This window comes from Sciurus vulgaris (genome assembly GCF_902686455.1).
Source record: "Sciurus vulgaris genome assembly, chromosome: 8".
NCBI lineage: Eukaryota > Metazoa > Chordata > Mammalia > Rodentia > Sciuridae > Sciurus > Sciurus vulgaris.
This window is the reverse complement of record NC_136468.1, coordinates 144,992,239-145,009,910: the sequence shown is the minus strand read 5'-3', so window position 1 is coordinate 145,009,910 and position 17,672 is coordinate 144,992,239. Positions and strand designations below refer to the sequence as shown.

Sequence of the window (17,672 nt, the reverse complement as noted above, 5' to 3'; positions counted from 1 at the left end):
GCTCTAACTCTTCAGTTGTTATAGGAGCAAACCATTAAGGATTGACTAACGAAGTAGTCAAAGCAGTTTCAGCCTACTAAGCAAAGTTTAATTTTTTTACACTTTTATGGCTGTTATCAGCTTATTCCTCAGGATTATCACAGATAAAAGCTGGGTCCCTCATTTGCATTTGACATTCCTAATAAGGGAAATAATGTTGGGCATTACTGCCACGTACAAATGCTACAGAAACACACTGTACTGTAAGCCCAAAATAAGTGTGTGGAAAAAAAATCAACAAATATGCTAAAAATATGGGAAATACAAGTCCCTTCAAAATAGTGTTATGAACTGTATTTCCCCTATAGTAGGGTGACACTTGCTAGCTACCAACTGTGTTAATATTTATGAACCTCATAAGAATTATATCACAAACCCACAAAACATACTAGATAACAATGATTTTACTCTTTAAGAAAAATGGAATTTGGATGCTTGCACAACTTATTCAACTATATTATGTTAATGATCCCAGAATAACAAAATGTAGTTTTCCCAAATCCTGGCTAGTTCACTATTTGTAAAATATCCACTTACATATATATCTAAGCAAGCATGAGCGCGTGCGCACACACACTTCCCTCAAACACAGCTTTACTTCCGGCCTTTTGACATCTTACATAATTACAAAATGAACACTGTCAATGTCGTAAGCCAAGTGATACCTACCACCACTGACCACTGATGACCACGTTCCCCCTGCAGGACTGGTCCTTGCCACTGGAGGAGTAGTTGCTTCACTTGGTGGATTGTGGGATACAAATTCTAAGCCACTAGATATAGAGCCCCTCCCAGCAGAAACTCGGTGATTTCGAGGGTGTCGCTGGGCTTTTGGGGACATCCTTGGAGGCCCTAAGAAAGGAACAGTGAACATGACATAAATGTTATATACAATATCCATCAGTACATTTCTGCTTTAAAAAAAAAAAAAAAAAAAAAACTCACACATTCTCTCACTCACTCAACAGTTCTTCCTTGATTAAAAATAACGAAAGGTTGGGAGTAGGGGAGGACCCTTATCATACTTATTTTTGGTCATACTACTACAGAATTATTTTGTGAAATGCCAGAGTTTATAAAAATGTCACTTCCCTTTATTTTTTAAGAAAGGGAGAGATGAATTTGGTGGTAAGAAATCAAACAATAAGATGTTATAACTCGTAAGAGAATTTTAGCAATGTTTATCCTAAATCATTATCCGCAGGCATATAAAAAGAAAGAACTATTAATAAAATGTTAATTGAAGGTACAGCTAAATGATGAAATAATTTTTACATGTTACTTCCAAAACTAAAAAATATATATATATATATAAAAATTTATTTATTTTTTGGTGGTGCTGGATATCAAACTCAAGGCCTTACACATGTCAAACACACACTCTACTGTGTGTCCAGTCCCTAGAAAAAATTTTTTGAAGACTAGCCATCACCATATCCCCCTGTATTACTGAAATATGTGTACACACCCTTCTTATATTTCTCCAAAACGTTAGTTTATCTAGCTCTTCTGCCATGATTATCAACTTTACAACTAACGGCTTTAACAATCCTTACCTATAAGTAGTTAGCAGGCTATGAGTTGAAAATTCTACTTTTAAAGCATGACTTGAATGTCCAGAATAGGTGACACTTGGGGAAGAAATTCACACTATATGAATTATCAAAATTCTACATCACTGGCTCTACCACCCCATTAGTAATTTGTCTTCTAAAGCTGTCTACTATACATTAGACCAAACCATCAAGTGAAAACTAATGGGCAGAGCTTCTCTCAACACAAGTCTGACAATGAGAACATTCACAAAACAAATTCTCAGGGTCAAAGTCAAAGCCTCTTAACTAAACCCAGCTGTCGAACTCTAAAATATCAAATTAATGTGTGTCCCCAATAGGAATCTCATCATGAACATGATCTTTAAAAGAATGCTGTTATATAACTTTCCACTGGAGACATATAGTATCCCTGAAAAATGTAGAAGGTATATTTTCATATGAAAAGCTAGCCCAGCAACAGTCCTTACACCTTTTCAAAAATTTTTTTTGAATTTATTGAATTTATTTATTTATATATGGTACTGAGAATCGAACTCAGTGCCTCACACATGCCACGCAAGCACTCTACCACTAAGTCACAATCCCAGTCCCAGTCCTTACATCTTAATGTAATAACCAACTCATTAATGAGAATACTTTATCTAATACTTCAAGTGTTCAAACTATAGACTGCAATAAATACTTCAACAGAACTTAACTTTGTACTTAGTGGCCATTAAAGATGCTTTCTGAGAAAGCAAGTCACCTTGAAAATTTGTGAAACTGACTGTTGAATGTGAGCTGCTTTGGTCAAGGTCAAATGACCTCCCTGTTCGGGTGACAACCATTTATTTAAAAACAGCCACCATAATTTCTCCAGAGAAGCAGATTATATAGAAAAGTTTATTATTCCCAAAATAGCAATATCAACTGTGATTTAAATGAACAAATCTGATTAAAATCTTAACACTAATCTGAATAATATCAAAAGGACATTAACATTGAAAAGCAGAACTTTTAATTTATGCACTGCATTTAAATCAGAATGCTAACCCTTCTACAACATACACAAGTATTTGATATGTAACAATAGTGGATTTAGCATCAAATACTGAATGAGAATTATAGGATTTTCTTCTTGTTTTTGACAAGGACAAAAAAATAATACCTAAAGATTCAAATTCATACCTGTGTTTATCAATAATTTCATTACTATCAAGGCCTTTTCTCACTTAAATAGCCTTTCACAGTGCTAATATTTGCAAAGCTAATTTTAAGAATTCCTCAGGGGCTCTAAAACATATTCTGTATTATAATCAGAGGGTCCACAGACAAAGGCAGCTACATGGAATGTTGTGCTAAAAAAGGATCACTAAAACACCATTCCTGCCTATGGCCAATAAGGTTTGTTAGCATTTTGGCCAAGGAGCTATTATAAAGTGACAAGATCTAAACTTAAGTCCAAGGCTGGATAGAGAAAATTCACTGTTCACGATTAATCACCACATCCAGTATCAATTAGGAGGAAGAGGCTCTGGGCAGATCTTTCTGGGGCTATGCAGAAGCATCATTACCAAGTAGATTACACCCCCTTTCTTATATTGCAGGACAGTTCATAGCTTCACACAGCATTTATCAAATTTCTAATGAACAATAGGTTAATAGAAATAGTTTTAATAAACTAAAGTTAAAACACGGAAATTATAGGTTATTAAATAATGAAGAGGAGACTATTTGTAATTATAAACTCACATAGGAGTTAAACAAAGACAAACAAAAAACATGAACAAATTGTGGTATTGTACCTTCTGAAGACATGCGTTTAGGCATAGTAGAGACAGGAGCTGGAGAACCATGAGCAGAGGGGTGAGACGGGGGTCTGGATGGCCGCGAGGGGGGCCTGGAGGGCGGCCGTGTAGGGGTGGCTGCCCGAGGTGGAAGAGAGTTGGGACCTGACTGGTAGCGAGAAGGTGGGCGAGAGGAAGGAGATGGGCAAGGCGATGGCCAGGGAACACCTGACAGAACAAATGATATGAAGGAAAGTATAAAAACTAAAGAAAAAAATGAGGGAAAAAAGTAAACAGAAAAAAAAGTAAAATGACAAAAATGATTTCTTGTACATTTTAACCCTTTGAGGACAGTCATTTGATTGTGATAAATTTTAGCATAACTTAACTGACATAAATTCACATTTTACTTTAACCTCCTTAAAATTAAGTCTGTTTAAATGAATACACGTTCCCAAAGGGTTAATCAGGATCTACACATACTATTGAAGACAGTTAAGACTTTGTCTAGAAATCCTGCTTCTATAACTGTTTCTCACTAAACAATTTTTAAAAGGAATATAACAGAGTCGATAACTTCAAACAACAAAACACAATAATTCCTAATCAGGAATAAGATTATTTACAACATTAGTTTTAGCTCAGAAACAATAAAAATAAACAGCAGCTATTATACTCAATTTAAAGAGATGGTTTCTTACAATTATCTATGATTTTCATTGTTTATATTTCAATCTAAAGTTCAGTTTGAAGTCTCATTAGAAACCAATTTAAGTAGAAAACGATTAATTCTATTTTGCAGATTCATTGGAACAACAAAGGTTAACCATCATTGCTCTTTCAAAACAAATCTCTAAATCTCATTAAACTAGAAAAGGGGGAACCTTCTAAATAAGGAAGTTATGCAATTAAAATATTAATCTAAGAGACTGCTTAATAAACAATGCAACTACAAAGCAGTCATCACCAAATAAATTGATCCTGATAGATATGTACAGGTCAAAATATGAATGGCATTTACCATTACAGATCACTTACCTTAAATCTTAGAACAGTTCCAGGTCTCCTCTCCAGAGGGCTCCACACACTTGAGTATCATACATTCCCCAGACCCCTCCAAGCTTTTTACTTTAAAAATTCTGTTTATGAACAACTAAAAATCTTTACTCAGTGAGCAAAGAAATTTTCATCCCCATCACTAAGTAAAGAAAATACTCAAGAGTGTTCATTGGAGAGGATTCTGGAAAAAAGACTTAATAAAAAAATGAAATTGGAAACTTATGTTATCTATTTTGATCTAATTTTATAAATGTAAATGCCTAAAATTGAATGTTCACTCTATTCCCTTAGTAACATACTATTGCTGTTACTAATTATCATATTTCCATAACATTTGTAGTTCTGTTTAGTACCTCAGAATTCTTTAATTTTTTTTTAGTTGTTGATGGACCTTTATTTCTTATTTATATATGGTGCTGAGAATTGAACCCAGTGCCTCATGCATGCTAGGCAAGCACTCTACCACTGAGTCACAACTTCAGCCCCAGTATCTCAGAATTCTATAAACCACCCATAACCTATGAGCTATTTCAACCTAGATTTAGAGGACAGTAAAAAATATCTTCCTACTAAAGAGTCAAGTTTCTTTTATTTAAGACTTTAAACATGTCCTTTTATTTTTACTATATTTTTCTCATTAATTTCTTCACAAGACTCTTAGCCATGTCTTATATTACAAATTACAACTCCTTTCTTGAAGCAAGCGGATAAATATATAAGCAGCTGATGAAAATGAATCTGTATTAACCACTAAATGCACTGCATATATAATAGGATTTTCCATATAAACTGTGTCTACATAATTTTATTATCCAGTGTTTTTAAATTTTCAGAACCTACCCAAAGTTTCCAATTTCTTTATATGTGGAATTTTTTTAGCCAAGTGAATGTCGGAAACAAACTTAGAACCTTATCTTAGTAATGAGTGTTTTGTGATACTGAATACTGTATATGCCAACGTTTCACTAATCTGATATTCACAAAAGCAAGTTTTAAGTAATTCCCAAGTGAAAAATACTCCACAAAAATCATTAATGGTATGCACATTCCTATCAATTATATAAACTCTTAAGTTTTTATAAAAACTATATATTTGGTCAATGACATTGATAAATCTGGCCAAAATACTTGCCTCCATTAACTACTCTTTGGTCTGAACCAGAATTCGGGTTGAAATCTGAAGTGTGAGAAGTGGATCTTGATGGCATGGAGCCCGATCCAGGCTGGCCCATACGCGGTGAATTCTGTCTCCCACTTCCCCAGGATATGACTTCTCTATTTCTTTGTCCAGGAGGAATATATTTATTTTCCCTGAAAATGAGAGATCCTCTAAATCATTTTATCCTGAAAGGTACCAAGCCAATGAAACATGTCTAAAAGTAAAGGGAATACTTGTTATAAAAATGTTCAACACTAAACCAAACTGCTTCAATTCCTAGTTCTTCCATCTTACCCCAAGTTCTAGCTTCTAGCCTCACCCTTCACTCATTCTCCTCCAGGCACAAAGTTTAACAGACAAGGTCATTTTCACCCTACCTGACCTCTCTGTGGCTGACTCATGGTCTGTTAGTCTTCTTTTTAAAGCTTTCGGGGAGGCGGGGGGACGGGGGTCCCCTGGCTTTTCAACTTTACTTTCTCTGAGATCTACTCCACCTCTGCTTGTTCTTGTTCTTTTTCTTTTCTTTTCTTTTCTTTTTCTTTTTTTTTTTTGGTGGCTTCAGTATCAGCAACGCTGATCAATCTCAAGTCCACAGTCCCAGTCCCACAGTCCCAGACTCCATACATCCCGATGAACTTGTCAATTCACGCCACCTAAGCTATGAGTGCCTTGGTGATAGGATATACACCCTGCTCAATCAGGTATGTAGTGGGTGGTCCTCAACACACATTTATGAATAAATGGAAGACCAACAAGTCCGTCAAATGCAACAAACTACAAGAATGGAATTGTTGCTCCCCTCAAACTTGCTTCATCTTTCCTTTCTCTGTTGTCAGTACAACCATCAATTCAATTAGTTAATCAAATAAATCTCAAACAAATCCCCCTTGATTTTTCTAAGCTTTGTACCACCAACCCTGGTCTAGTTGTTTACCAAGTTCTCACAGCAGTATTCCCTGGGGTTTATTCACCCTAGTACCTGCTTTTAAGGTACTCTTTCGCAGGTATACAAAGTCCTTCTACTATCTCAGTTCCTATCACCACCCGCCACCACTATAATCAAAACATGGACCATGGGTTCCAGACACAGGAAACAACTAGCCCTTTCCTGAGCACGGTGGGTTGTCTCACAGGGCTGTGCTTTGGTGTAAGTCTTTTCACCAGGTGAGAAAATTATTTTTTCCTTACTCCTCTGAGTGGCAAACAGACTATTATTCTATCACAAAAAGTCTCCTCAGGAAAAAAAAAAAAAAAAAAAGTCTCCTCAGTGAGGCTTTCTTAGAACAGTGTCAATTCTAGCTCCTCCTCACCCTGGATGTTCCTAGTACTCTGAACACACCTTTAATCTAGTGAATCATATTGTTACTATGTACATATTCCTCCTCTGATAATTACTCTTTAGCAAGCTCTCTAAGACCATGGTTTGCTCCTCATCCTATACTTAACCAGCTCCACAGAGCTGACTCTCAAATACATTTTCCAAGAATACCATAACCTTTTCTCTAACAAAATCTTACACCAATTCCACTTGCATTCTCTACCTAAGCTTTGTTTAAAAAAACAAACAAAAAAAAAAACAAGAGGAAATATAATAATAATACACCTTCTCACACAGACCTTGAGTTGTGTATCCAAAATACTGCATCATGATTTCCTTTAAATACCTAGTGTTTATGCTGTGCCCCTCACGTTCACTGGAATTTCTCTGAACTGCTGTATATTTTTCTTCCTCGCTTCTATCATCATTTTCCAGGGCCACCCGAGCTTTGTACTGAGCACTTGATTCAATTTCTTCTGCTAACTGGTTTGCCCTTGCTTCCCGTTTTAAAAATTCTTCTGAGTTGTCCCTTTCCAAGGGCACCCTAAAACATAAGAAAAAGAAATAGTTCATATATCTGTCATAATCAACGACTAAGAAAGTTTAGTTTGGAATACTAGAAAACTATAGAAGTATGGTGCTTATTAATTTTTAAATCAGAATCTGAATTTTTTTTCCTGTTACCTTTTACATGGAAGAACATTCAGTAGTTCAAGAACTGGTTAAACTATTCATCACAACCTCTACCCTTGCAATGTCTTTTTTTACAACGTAAAACCAAAATAAAAACAAACTTATTTTGAACATAAAAATAATTAGGTATTGGGAAAGAAACTACATTTATTGCCTGTTTTAAACGAAATTTATAGTTCTAAATATTAACAGAATAATTCTTTCACATAATTGTTTAACTTAAAATTCAACATTTATTCCACAGATTTTATGAACATCAAAGACAAATGTACTGAAATAAAAGCAAATTCTTTAAACTTACGTATATGAAGATAAACTGCTATCATATGTAGACACTACTCCATAATTTTCTTCATTATATCGAAACATATCATTGGGATCCCATCCATTAGACTAGAAGAAAATGAAGCTCATTTTCAGAGTGACAAAGTATTTATCATCTTTAATTCAGTTATAACCAAAATTTACAGAAAGACAATACTAGTTAAATTTAATAAATTAAAAAATAAGCAAAACTTTCCTCTCAAAATATTTTAAGGAAAAGCTTTTTTCTTCCACATCAGCCCCTCAAATAGGTAAATAACTACAGAATCATTTGAGAAGGTATTAGAAAAGTTTAGAATGTATTATATAATAAAATCTTACACTCTCAATAGCTACCTTTCTGTTGGACAGAGACACCTTGATTTACCCAAAACTTTCTTGAGATCATTGATCATCGGTATATGAAGGGGAAGAAGTGCTTTTGACAGACAAAAACATTTCTCTTGTTTGGGAAAAGAAGGAAGATGACAAAGTTTTCCCCACTTCATCAATACTTCAAGGTGGGACCATAGTACTAGACCCCAGCCATGTTCCCCTTCTATCTGCAAATGCTCAAAGGAAGGACCACATGAGTCTATCAGCAAATAAAATCACAAGATCTAGATTTAAGAACCAGATTTTGCCATTAGCAGATGTTCAACCTCAACAACAGCAATTCTGGGTCTAGACGCCATAATTCACAACCTCTGTGTAGATTACTCTTTGATTCTATAAGGAAACTATAGGAACTGCCATTCTCAGAAGTTAGGTTGCATTCTTAAAACTTTAAGAATCAACCAACTGGGGCAAATGTTATAAGAATATTCACTGGTAAACATTAATGTCTAGTTGATCACTTATCTCTAATGCTTCAACTCTTCTTTTAAAGCTAGATTGGTCAAAAGGAGAGACCCAGCTTTAATCAAGAAATGCTGACAGCCAATTTCAACACTGAAGCTTGCCTTAAAGTTCCCCCATCAACCATGGGTCCCTCCTGTGTTAATTCAGGTAAAACTACAAAGTAACTATACTACCAAAGTAATTCCTTTGGCCTAATGTATGTACCAGAAATCACAATTCCCTATGAAGACTTCATAATTATTTAAGTAATATATGCTCTACATAAAAAAATCCATGCCACGCAGAAGACATTCAGTACAAAGTTAAGTGTCATCCAATCCCAGGGTGCACAGATAACTACCACCAACTATTTTTAAGGTATAATTCCAGACTTCTATATACATAAATAAGACTATGATCAACTCTTCTTTAAAATTCAAATAGGATCTAATTGTTCTGCAACTTGCTTCATCTTTTAATCCCAAGATCAGAACACCATTTTTTAATATATATGTAACATTTATATTGAGTGGCAGCCCCATAAATCTATTTAATTTGTTCTACTGATGGATGGATACTATTTTTGGTTTTGGTGCTGGGGATTGAACCCAGAGTCTCACAGGTTAGTCAGTCTATCACTGAGTCACATACCCTGCCATTCTGATGGACACTTATTAAAAAAAAAAAAACACACACACATATATAATCATTTGCATGTATTATCCACATCGCATACTCCCCACATGTCAAGTGATGCCCACTTGAGAGCTGTTGATTATACTGAGTAATAGATGAACCTTGAAAGTTTGAAAACTAAGCTGGGCATGGTGGCATACACCTATAATCCCAGAGACTTGAGAGGCTGAGGCAAAAGGGTTGCCAAGTTTAGCTTCAGCAACTTATGAGACCCTATTTCAAAATAAATAAATAAAAAGGGCTGAGGATGCAGCTCCTTGGCATGTCCCCCACCCTAAGTTATTATGTCTTAAAACATTAAATACGGATTTTCTGTTCTCAGTGGAAGACTCTTCAAACCAAATTTTGCAACCCACACATTCATTTATGGCAACACTTTTTTTGGGGGGAGGGGGTATTTGGGATTAAACTCGGGGGCACTTGACCACTGAACCACAATCCCAGCCCTTATAGCAACACTATCTCTATGTTCTTTTTATCCTAAAGATAAGTCTATTAAGCATTTGATTTGTAGATGGCATATTGGAGAAAAGCAAAAATAACTTGTGAAGAGAAGCATCTTACAAGTAGGATTTTTGTGGAGGATGATCTGCGTGTATGCGCGTGTGCGCGCGCGCGCACATGCGCATGCGTATGTGCTGTGTATGTCTGCAGTGGGGGCACTGGGGATTGGATCCAGGGGTGCTCTACCACTGAGCTATAGTTCAGTCCCTTTATATTTTTTTTATATTGAGACAGGGTCTCACTAAGTTGTCCAGGATGGGCTTGATTCAGCAATCTTCCTGCCTCAGCTTCTCAAGTAGCCAGGATTGTAGTAGTGTACCACAGTGCAAGGTCAGAGAATGATCCTAATTTAAGACCAAACATTTTTCTTAATATTTTCATTATAATGTAACCTAATTATTTATCTTAAAAAATGAGTACCCTTTCTCTTTCTCAGACAAGAAGCTTCTTAAAATGCTCAGCTTCCACCTCATCTCTAGGTAATGACAACAGACACTGAAGATGCCATTCTCCTTAGGTTGCCTTATTCTGCAGGGTGTTCAAATCAAAACACACTGCATTTCTCAGGTTTCCTCTTTAAATCTATAAGTTGTTTATTATCTTTTTTTTTTTTTTTTTTTTTTTTTTTTTTGCGGTGCTGGGGATTGAACCCAGGGCCTCGGTGCTTGCAAGGCAAGCACTCTTACCGACTGAGCTATCTCCCCAGCCCCTATTATCTTTTAATTATAAGGAAATAGTAAATGAGCAAAGAACAGATTACACCCTGCTTAGTCCTCACAAGTAAAATAAACAAGGTAGGGATATTGCTCAGTGGTAAAGCACTTGCCTAGTATGGACGAGTCCCTGGGTTCAAACCCCAGCAACCCAAAGTAGTAGTAGGAGTAGTAGTAGTAGTAGTAGTAGTAGCAGCAACACTAAGTATTTTTTCATATTCTTTATTTATTCCTTGGAACAAAGTCTCTATTTACAAAATAACTCCTGCTCCATTTGTGTTTGTTTTTTTTTTCTTTCTTTCTTTTTCTTTTTTTTTTTGACACTGGGGATTGAACTCAGGGGCCCTCAACCACTAAGCCACAACCCAGCCCTATTTTGTATTTTATTTAGAGACAGGGTCTCACCAAGTTGCTTAGTGCCTTGCCATTGCTAAGGCTAGTTTTGAACTCTCGATCCTCCTGTCTCAGTCCACCAAGCCACTGAGATTACAAACCAAATATATTTTTTACAACAAAAACATGTAAATTAAAACCAAGTGACAGGACGAATGAATGTGTACCACACTGACCAGTCTGATAACCAATCAAAGAAATAACTTACCACGTCATTTTCCAAAGCCTCCAGTTCCTCACTGGTTGAGAGTTCGCCTGCATCCCAGGGCTCCAGGTCCTTCTCCTTGTGTTCACCATTCACTTTAGCACTGATAGCAGAGTCGGTGAAAGCGTCTGAAAAGGATGGTTTTGGTTGAAAGATCATGCAACCAGACAACAGGCTACACTAATGTACATCAATTATCAACAAAGATGTATGCTTTTAAAAAACCTATGAAAGTGAATTTCTGATAAATAACATTCATTAAAACAGTATGCTTTCAAACAATTCAGTAACTATCATAGATGACTATTAATAAAGGTATTTGTCTCAATTTTAAAACAACATTTTAATATACCCACATAATTCATTAAATTATATTAAAGATAATTCAAGTGACAAAGAAAATTCCTACCATCTATTTAAAATAAGATCTCTTTTGCTTAATGGATCTACTAATTAATACACCTTCATATACTTGCAGTCAAATACATGTACATTCTTTGTTAACGTTCTAAATCCGTATGTGTATGCAGGGGTCAGTATCTACACATAATCTTGCCAACAGTAAATTGAACTATTCTAGTAGCTCATCCTTTCCTAGAACTCACTTTCCCTGATAACCACTTTGTTATAAAGTTCAGATTCTATACTGCTACCTGTTTCCAGAAGATTCAGGTAGCATGCCTAGCTGGACTTCCTATTAAAGTATTCTCACTTGTGTCCTCTCCTACTATAGCAGTGTTTCTGAGGAATACCGCCTTGTGAGAATAATATTCCTCAAAATCACCCATACATTCAGCTGAACATACTGCATTCTGGCAAAGAAGTTTTCTTCAGTTGGGAATGGGCTCTAGTTAAAAAGCTAAATAGCAGTAGGAAATGCTTTGCAGACATATGCTTACATTTAAATACTTAGATATTATAGGGTGGGACCTTCCACCAACTAGGAGTAATAATTCTGATGTGGCTCTGCTGGAGAGAATAGGCTCACAGTTACTGTGCCCTCAACCTTACTACAAGTTGCCCCAAAGAGGAGGGGATACTTCAACATCCTAAGGCACACAATTCTCCTTCTAAAGAGACAATTTCAGAAGGATTTTTGATTTGGTAATTCTTCTGTAATAGTCTTTCTCTCGTTTATGATCAAGATGATGCCCAAATAAAAAATTTGAGCACGCAAACTCAAGCAGCTAGATTAGCTAACTCAAGATTAGCTAACTCTAACGTCCTTTCATCCCAAAGGTGAGATGAGCAAGCCGGGATGGAACATTCACTGGAAAACAAATGCACTTTGGAAATGCTATTTTCCCAACACCCCATCTTCAGCTGGAAGCCAGGGATGGCATGGCTTGAAAAACCTTATCTTATTTGACACTAGGCCTGATTCAAGTCCTATACTACATCATCTTAAAGTTATACGAATTCCTTGTAAAAGTTAATTGACCCATGTGTATTTTCAAGAATATTAAGTATTCCGAGAAAACATCAACTAATAACCTTACATTAGTATCCTGAAATTCCTTTAATTTTCACAAGACTACAAACAACACTAGACTACAGGACAATTTAAAACCAGTCATGTAACTTCTGTAAGAAGCAACAGGACTATTAATGTATATGTTTTAATCACAGTAGTTTTTTGAAAAGTTTACATTTGAGTGAATAAAACATTTATTTAGATATAAACAGCATAAAAAGATAATACTTTTTATTCCAGAAATTAAAGTTCAAAGCAGCTAGACTTTATGGAACTAAAATACTTTTTCTCATTGCTGTGTATGGGGTGGGAGAGGAAAAGAGGGAGGAGAGTATTTAGAAAAGACTGGACTGAGCAGAACAAAGCTGTTTTCAAATGAAAAGATCCAAACGCACAAAACAAAATAGTTTATACTTTTATGGTATGATTCTAAACAACATCAAAACAGGATCCCTAGCCAGGCACAGTGGCAGGCAACACTTATAAATCCAGCAGGAACAGGAGAATGGCAACTTCAAGGCTGGTCTGTGCAACTTGGTGGGGCCTTATCTCAAAATAAAAAGTGCTAGTGGTAGAGCACTTCACCTGGGTTCAGTCCTCAGACAGGAGCCAATATGAAAAAGAACAAATGTCTAAACCTCACTGAACCAGGCTTCTCTCTGTTACCACAATTCAGGTTGTATCAAGAGGCCATCATTGGGCGAGGTAGTGGCACACACCTGTGATACGAGCCTGTGATCAGCTCGGGAGGCTGAGGCAGGAGTATCAGGACTTTGAAACCAGCCTCGGCAATGTAGTGAGGCCCTAAGCAACTTAGTGAGACCTTGTCTCAAAATTAAAAATACTAAAAAGCGCTGGGGATGTGGTTAAGCTATCATGGACTCTGGGTTCAATCCCTAGTACCAAAGAAAAGGTCATTACTAAGTGACCTATTTTTTTTTCAAGTCTACATTTTTATCTTAAAATTTTCTGTTTACATTACCAATCTTACAAAGAAATTGACTATTGCCATGCTGTAACTTAGAAATGGAGGAAGGGAAAAGAAGAATATTCCTTGACTTTTCAAATTTCCCCCAAATTAGGTCCCTTTTTAAAGATGAATGGAAAGTTTAGGGAAAGATGGGCCAGAGTGGAGCATCAGCACGAAATGAGATGACGGTGGCAGATGCTAGAGAAACTCTGGTTGATAAGTATTTTATTTAAGGCCAACACAACATCATGAGCTAGAAGGAAGCAAGGCCCGAGTATTCCATCATACACTGTTGCCAATATCCACTAGGGCAAACTCTGATTTATTTTACAATTATAAAATACAATGCTAAACATTTTATTTATTAACAGCCTTTGTTTCTTTGGAGTTTTAAAACAACAACAATGATATCAAATAGCACAATGTTATAACCAGGATTATTGCAAAGTTCAGAAAAATCAATTGGCTATATTCAAATCACAATTGTGGGTATTTGCATGCAGACTATATCCATGCCATAAGCCACAGTATATTAAATTTCCATTATTCTCTATGGCAAGAAACAAAAGCATTATAAGAGCAAGATGCAAAAATACAAAGTGAATGTTAGAAAAATGTTACCTGTTTCTGAAGGAACTATAGGTATAGAAAAAAAAAAAAGGAAAAACAATAAAAATTATCAAATGAGACAGAAGACAAAGATTTAGTTCTTCCTGTGCTTTACTCCCTGCCTTATAAACATCCAATTTCCAAAAGCTTCTAGACTAGCATGGAGAAAAGGTACAGATCACAACCCTCCTCCCCAGTGGTACCCCCACAGCAGCGAGCAGGATCTCAACACCCTCCCTCCATTCTGATTCTAGACAGAATCTAACCATTCTGGGCCAGTGACGCCATCTGGTGGTAGTGAAAAAGACATGCCTAAACCTCTATGCCACCTTTCCTGGGTATCTCCCACCCCATGCACAGGAAAAAGTCCACGCTGGTCTTAAACCTTTCCTCTTTTACTACTGAGATAATTAATCTGCTGCAAGTTTATTCAAGCTTATCACAGAAATTTTTAAAGGGCTCAAACAGTGGTCAAATAAGTAAAATATCAGTTAAGTGTTTAATAAACATAAATTTACATATATACAGCTTTAAAATGACATGAACTAGATGAAACAATAAATCATTAACTTTAGAAATCCCAAATGTTATTCCAGAAAGAGCTTCACCAAAAGTCCTTCTCTACCCATTTCACCTCAATTAAATGTGCTTTTTCTCAAACACTGAAATTCTAGATAAATACATTTAAATTTTATTTTAATTATTACTACTATGGTATTTTTTCAACAACTTTTAAAAACATTTTTCTCACCTCATATCATCAGACAGAGCTCTTGCCTAGCACGCTTAAGAGTCTGTGTTTGATCCCAAGCACCACAGGGACAAAAAAGTACGTAAGCCAAGTGCAGTGGCACACAGCTATAATTCCAGCTACCTGAGAGACAGAGGCAGGAGGACCACAGAGCTCAGGTAGTCAGGGACAAATGTATGCAAAAATTGTCTACACAGTACACAAGTCCACAGGCTTACCCAGGGAAGAGGGACTTAAAGGTTAAAGGAGGAATTTTTTTTTATTATACAGTCATCTGTTCTAATTATGTTATCACAGTAAGAACATAAATTGTACTTTGTATTATATAGATAATATTAAAGAACAGCATAAACAAACAAGTTGGGGATAGGGAACCTGATGGATTGGAATAATAAAACCAAGGGCACAAGTGAAAGTATTACCACAAGTAGAGGTGAAAGCAGAGGTACCATGACAAAAGAGGACTGACTGCAGGGAGCTGGAGTCCAGAGTCTCTGCATTAGGGATTCTTAACCTTTTTGTAATCCATGGATTCCTTTGGCATTTTGGCAAAGTCTATGGTACCATATTCAGAATGTATTTAAATGCTCAAGATACGTAGGAAGTCAAAGGAGACCAATTATAATGAAATAAAATTATTAAAATCTAAAATTTCATGGCACAGTAATATGTATACTTCTTTATCAAGGCACTAAATAATAAAAACTAACAAGGGATGATCTAATGACCACTATAATTTTTAAAAGGTGATGGAACATAAATAAAAATTTGAGATGTTTATACCATCAAGTGACAGGAAACAGTTCTACCAGGCTTTCAGTTGCAGGCACCAATACTACTACTGGTTTGTTGCCTACATTTATAAAGGAAAGAAATGCTAAATTTCACTCGAAGGTTAGCAAAAATAAAAGTGTTTTTTGTTGTTTTAAATCCATATTCATCAATTCCCCAAATGGTCTTCACAAATTCTTTGAGAACCCATGCATCCAGGTTAAGGATGTCTACGTGCTTCTAACAAGCAGAAAGAGAAGGCAGTCTGCTATGAAAAAGTAAACAAAGAAGACAGAATAAGGGACTAGAGAGGTGGTTATAAAGTTGCAGAAACAGGTAAAAAACAGGTCTGCTGATCTCTCTGGAAGCTCCAACAAGAGCTAGATACCCACATTCAAAATATCCAGCATCCTACTGGGACTTCCTCCAGTCACATTCAGCAGGCTGGCTACAGTAGTTGTCAGAGAGGAGTTTAAAAATGAAACAGTCAGGCATGATGGAATATGCCTTTAATCCCAGAGACTCAGAAGGCTGAGACTTGAGGATCACAAGTTTGAGGCCAGCCTCAGGGACTCAGTGAGAATATTTCAAAAAGAAAAATAAATGGCTGTGGACATGGCTCAGTGGTAATGTTTCCCTTGGTTCAACCCCAATCCCTTATACCACTCCGCCCCCAAGAAAAAAAGAAAAGGTCAAGGGAAGGTCTAACAAGCAATCCCATTTTTCCATTTTAAAACATGAAGGGCCAGACACGGTGGCACATGCCTGTAATCCCAGCAGCTCAGGAGGCTGACAAGTTCAAAGTCAGCCTCAGCGAAAGTGAGGTGCCAAGCAACTCAGTGATCAAGTGCCCCTGAGTTCAATCCCTGGTACTCCAAAACAAAAGTTATGGGAGGCAGAGAAGGGGCACAGTCTGTGAGAGACAAGAAAAGAAATGTCTCTGAAGAGAAGTAGTCACAAGTGATGACAAAGTCATGCAAACAGGCTGCTATGGTGGAATGGAGATGAAAGAGACTACAGTAACAGAACTTGGGGCTATGTTGCCATAGGAATAGGGTTTTGTTCCAAATGAGCAATCTGAAAAAATTTGGTAGCACTATTTGCAAACTAGTATCTGAAGGCATCAAGATTCTACACACAACACTACAGGAAACTTGAACACATTCCGAAGATATATATTCCTATTTTAAGTATCAATGTTAGAAAGTTACACTACGAAATATACTGGGCAACAGCACTACTATATATCCTTTTTGTTTGTTTGTTTGTTTGTTTTTATGTATATGGAGCTGAGGATAGAACCCATTGCCTCAAACGTGCTAGGCAAGTGCTCTACCAATAAGCCACAACCCAGGCCCTGGTACGTTATCTTTTAATCCAATGGTTTTAAACTGAACCACAGCAAAGTTAGTTTCACACTGTTGTTCACAACAGACACATCAAGTCCCCAGTTATATTTTAAATGTGTGTGAGTCACTCACACACGTAACACACTAGAACAAATTCTTAAAAGGCCTACAAAGCTCATGTGCAAGCTTTCATACAGCACATTTAACCTGTACTTGTCATTTTTCCCATTTATGTAAGAATCATGTGAGCCTTACTTTCAAAGTTAACAGGATTTTTTTTCTCCAAAGGAGTATTAAAATCCCTAGAAACAATTGTCTGTCAAAAAAAAAAAAAAATATGCCTGGATATGTCATGTTATAGGAAAGCCATTTTTAGATTTGGCTGGGAAAAACTGCTTTCCTGAGTTCCCTACAATCGAATGGTGATTACAATGTTAATGTTATCTATAGAAAATATGTCTATGTAAGACAAAAATAATAGCCAGTTTTCCTTTGCTTGGTTAA

At 36.3% G+C, this 17,672-nt stretch overlaps 1 protein-coding gene across 11 annotated transcripts in view; it reads right to left on the bottom strand.

Annotated features, from left to right (window-relative positions):
• The window catches only part of ATXN2 (ataxin 2), a 109,795-nt gene that overhangs the window by 43,927 nt on the left and 48,196 nt on the right, over window positions 1–17,672 (bottom strand). For 9 of the 11 annotated variants that reach the window (XM_079149497.1, XM_079149495.1, XM_079149496.1 and 6 more), the window contains exons 6-11: window positions 11,248–11,372; window positions 7,892–7,983; window positions 7,244–7,441; window positions 5,553–5,731; window positions 3,380–3,589; window positions 709–891 (exon numbers count right to left, since the gene is read on the bottom strand). In XM_079149497.1, coding sequence (XP_079005623.1) covers window positions 709–891; window positions 3,380–3,589; window positions 5,553–5,731; window positions 7,244–7,441; window positions 7,892–7,983; window positions 11,248–11,372 — 987 coding nt within the window. The remainder of the gene's footprint in view (window positions 1–708; window positions 892–3,379; window positions 3,590–5,552; window positions 5,732–7,243; window positions 7,442–7,891; window positions 7,984–11,247; window positions 11,373–17,672) is intronic. The other 2 variants (XM_079149499.1, XM_079149503.1) reach the window with 1 other exon arrangement.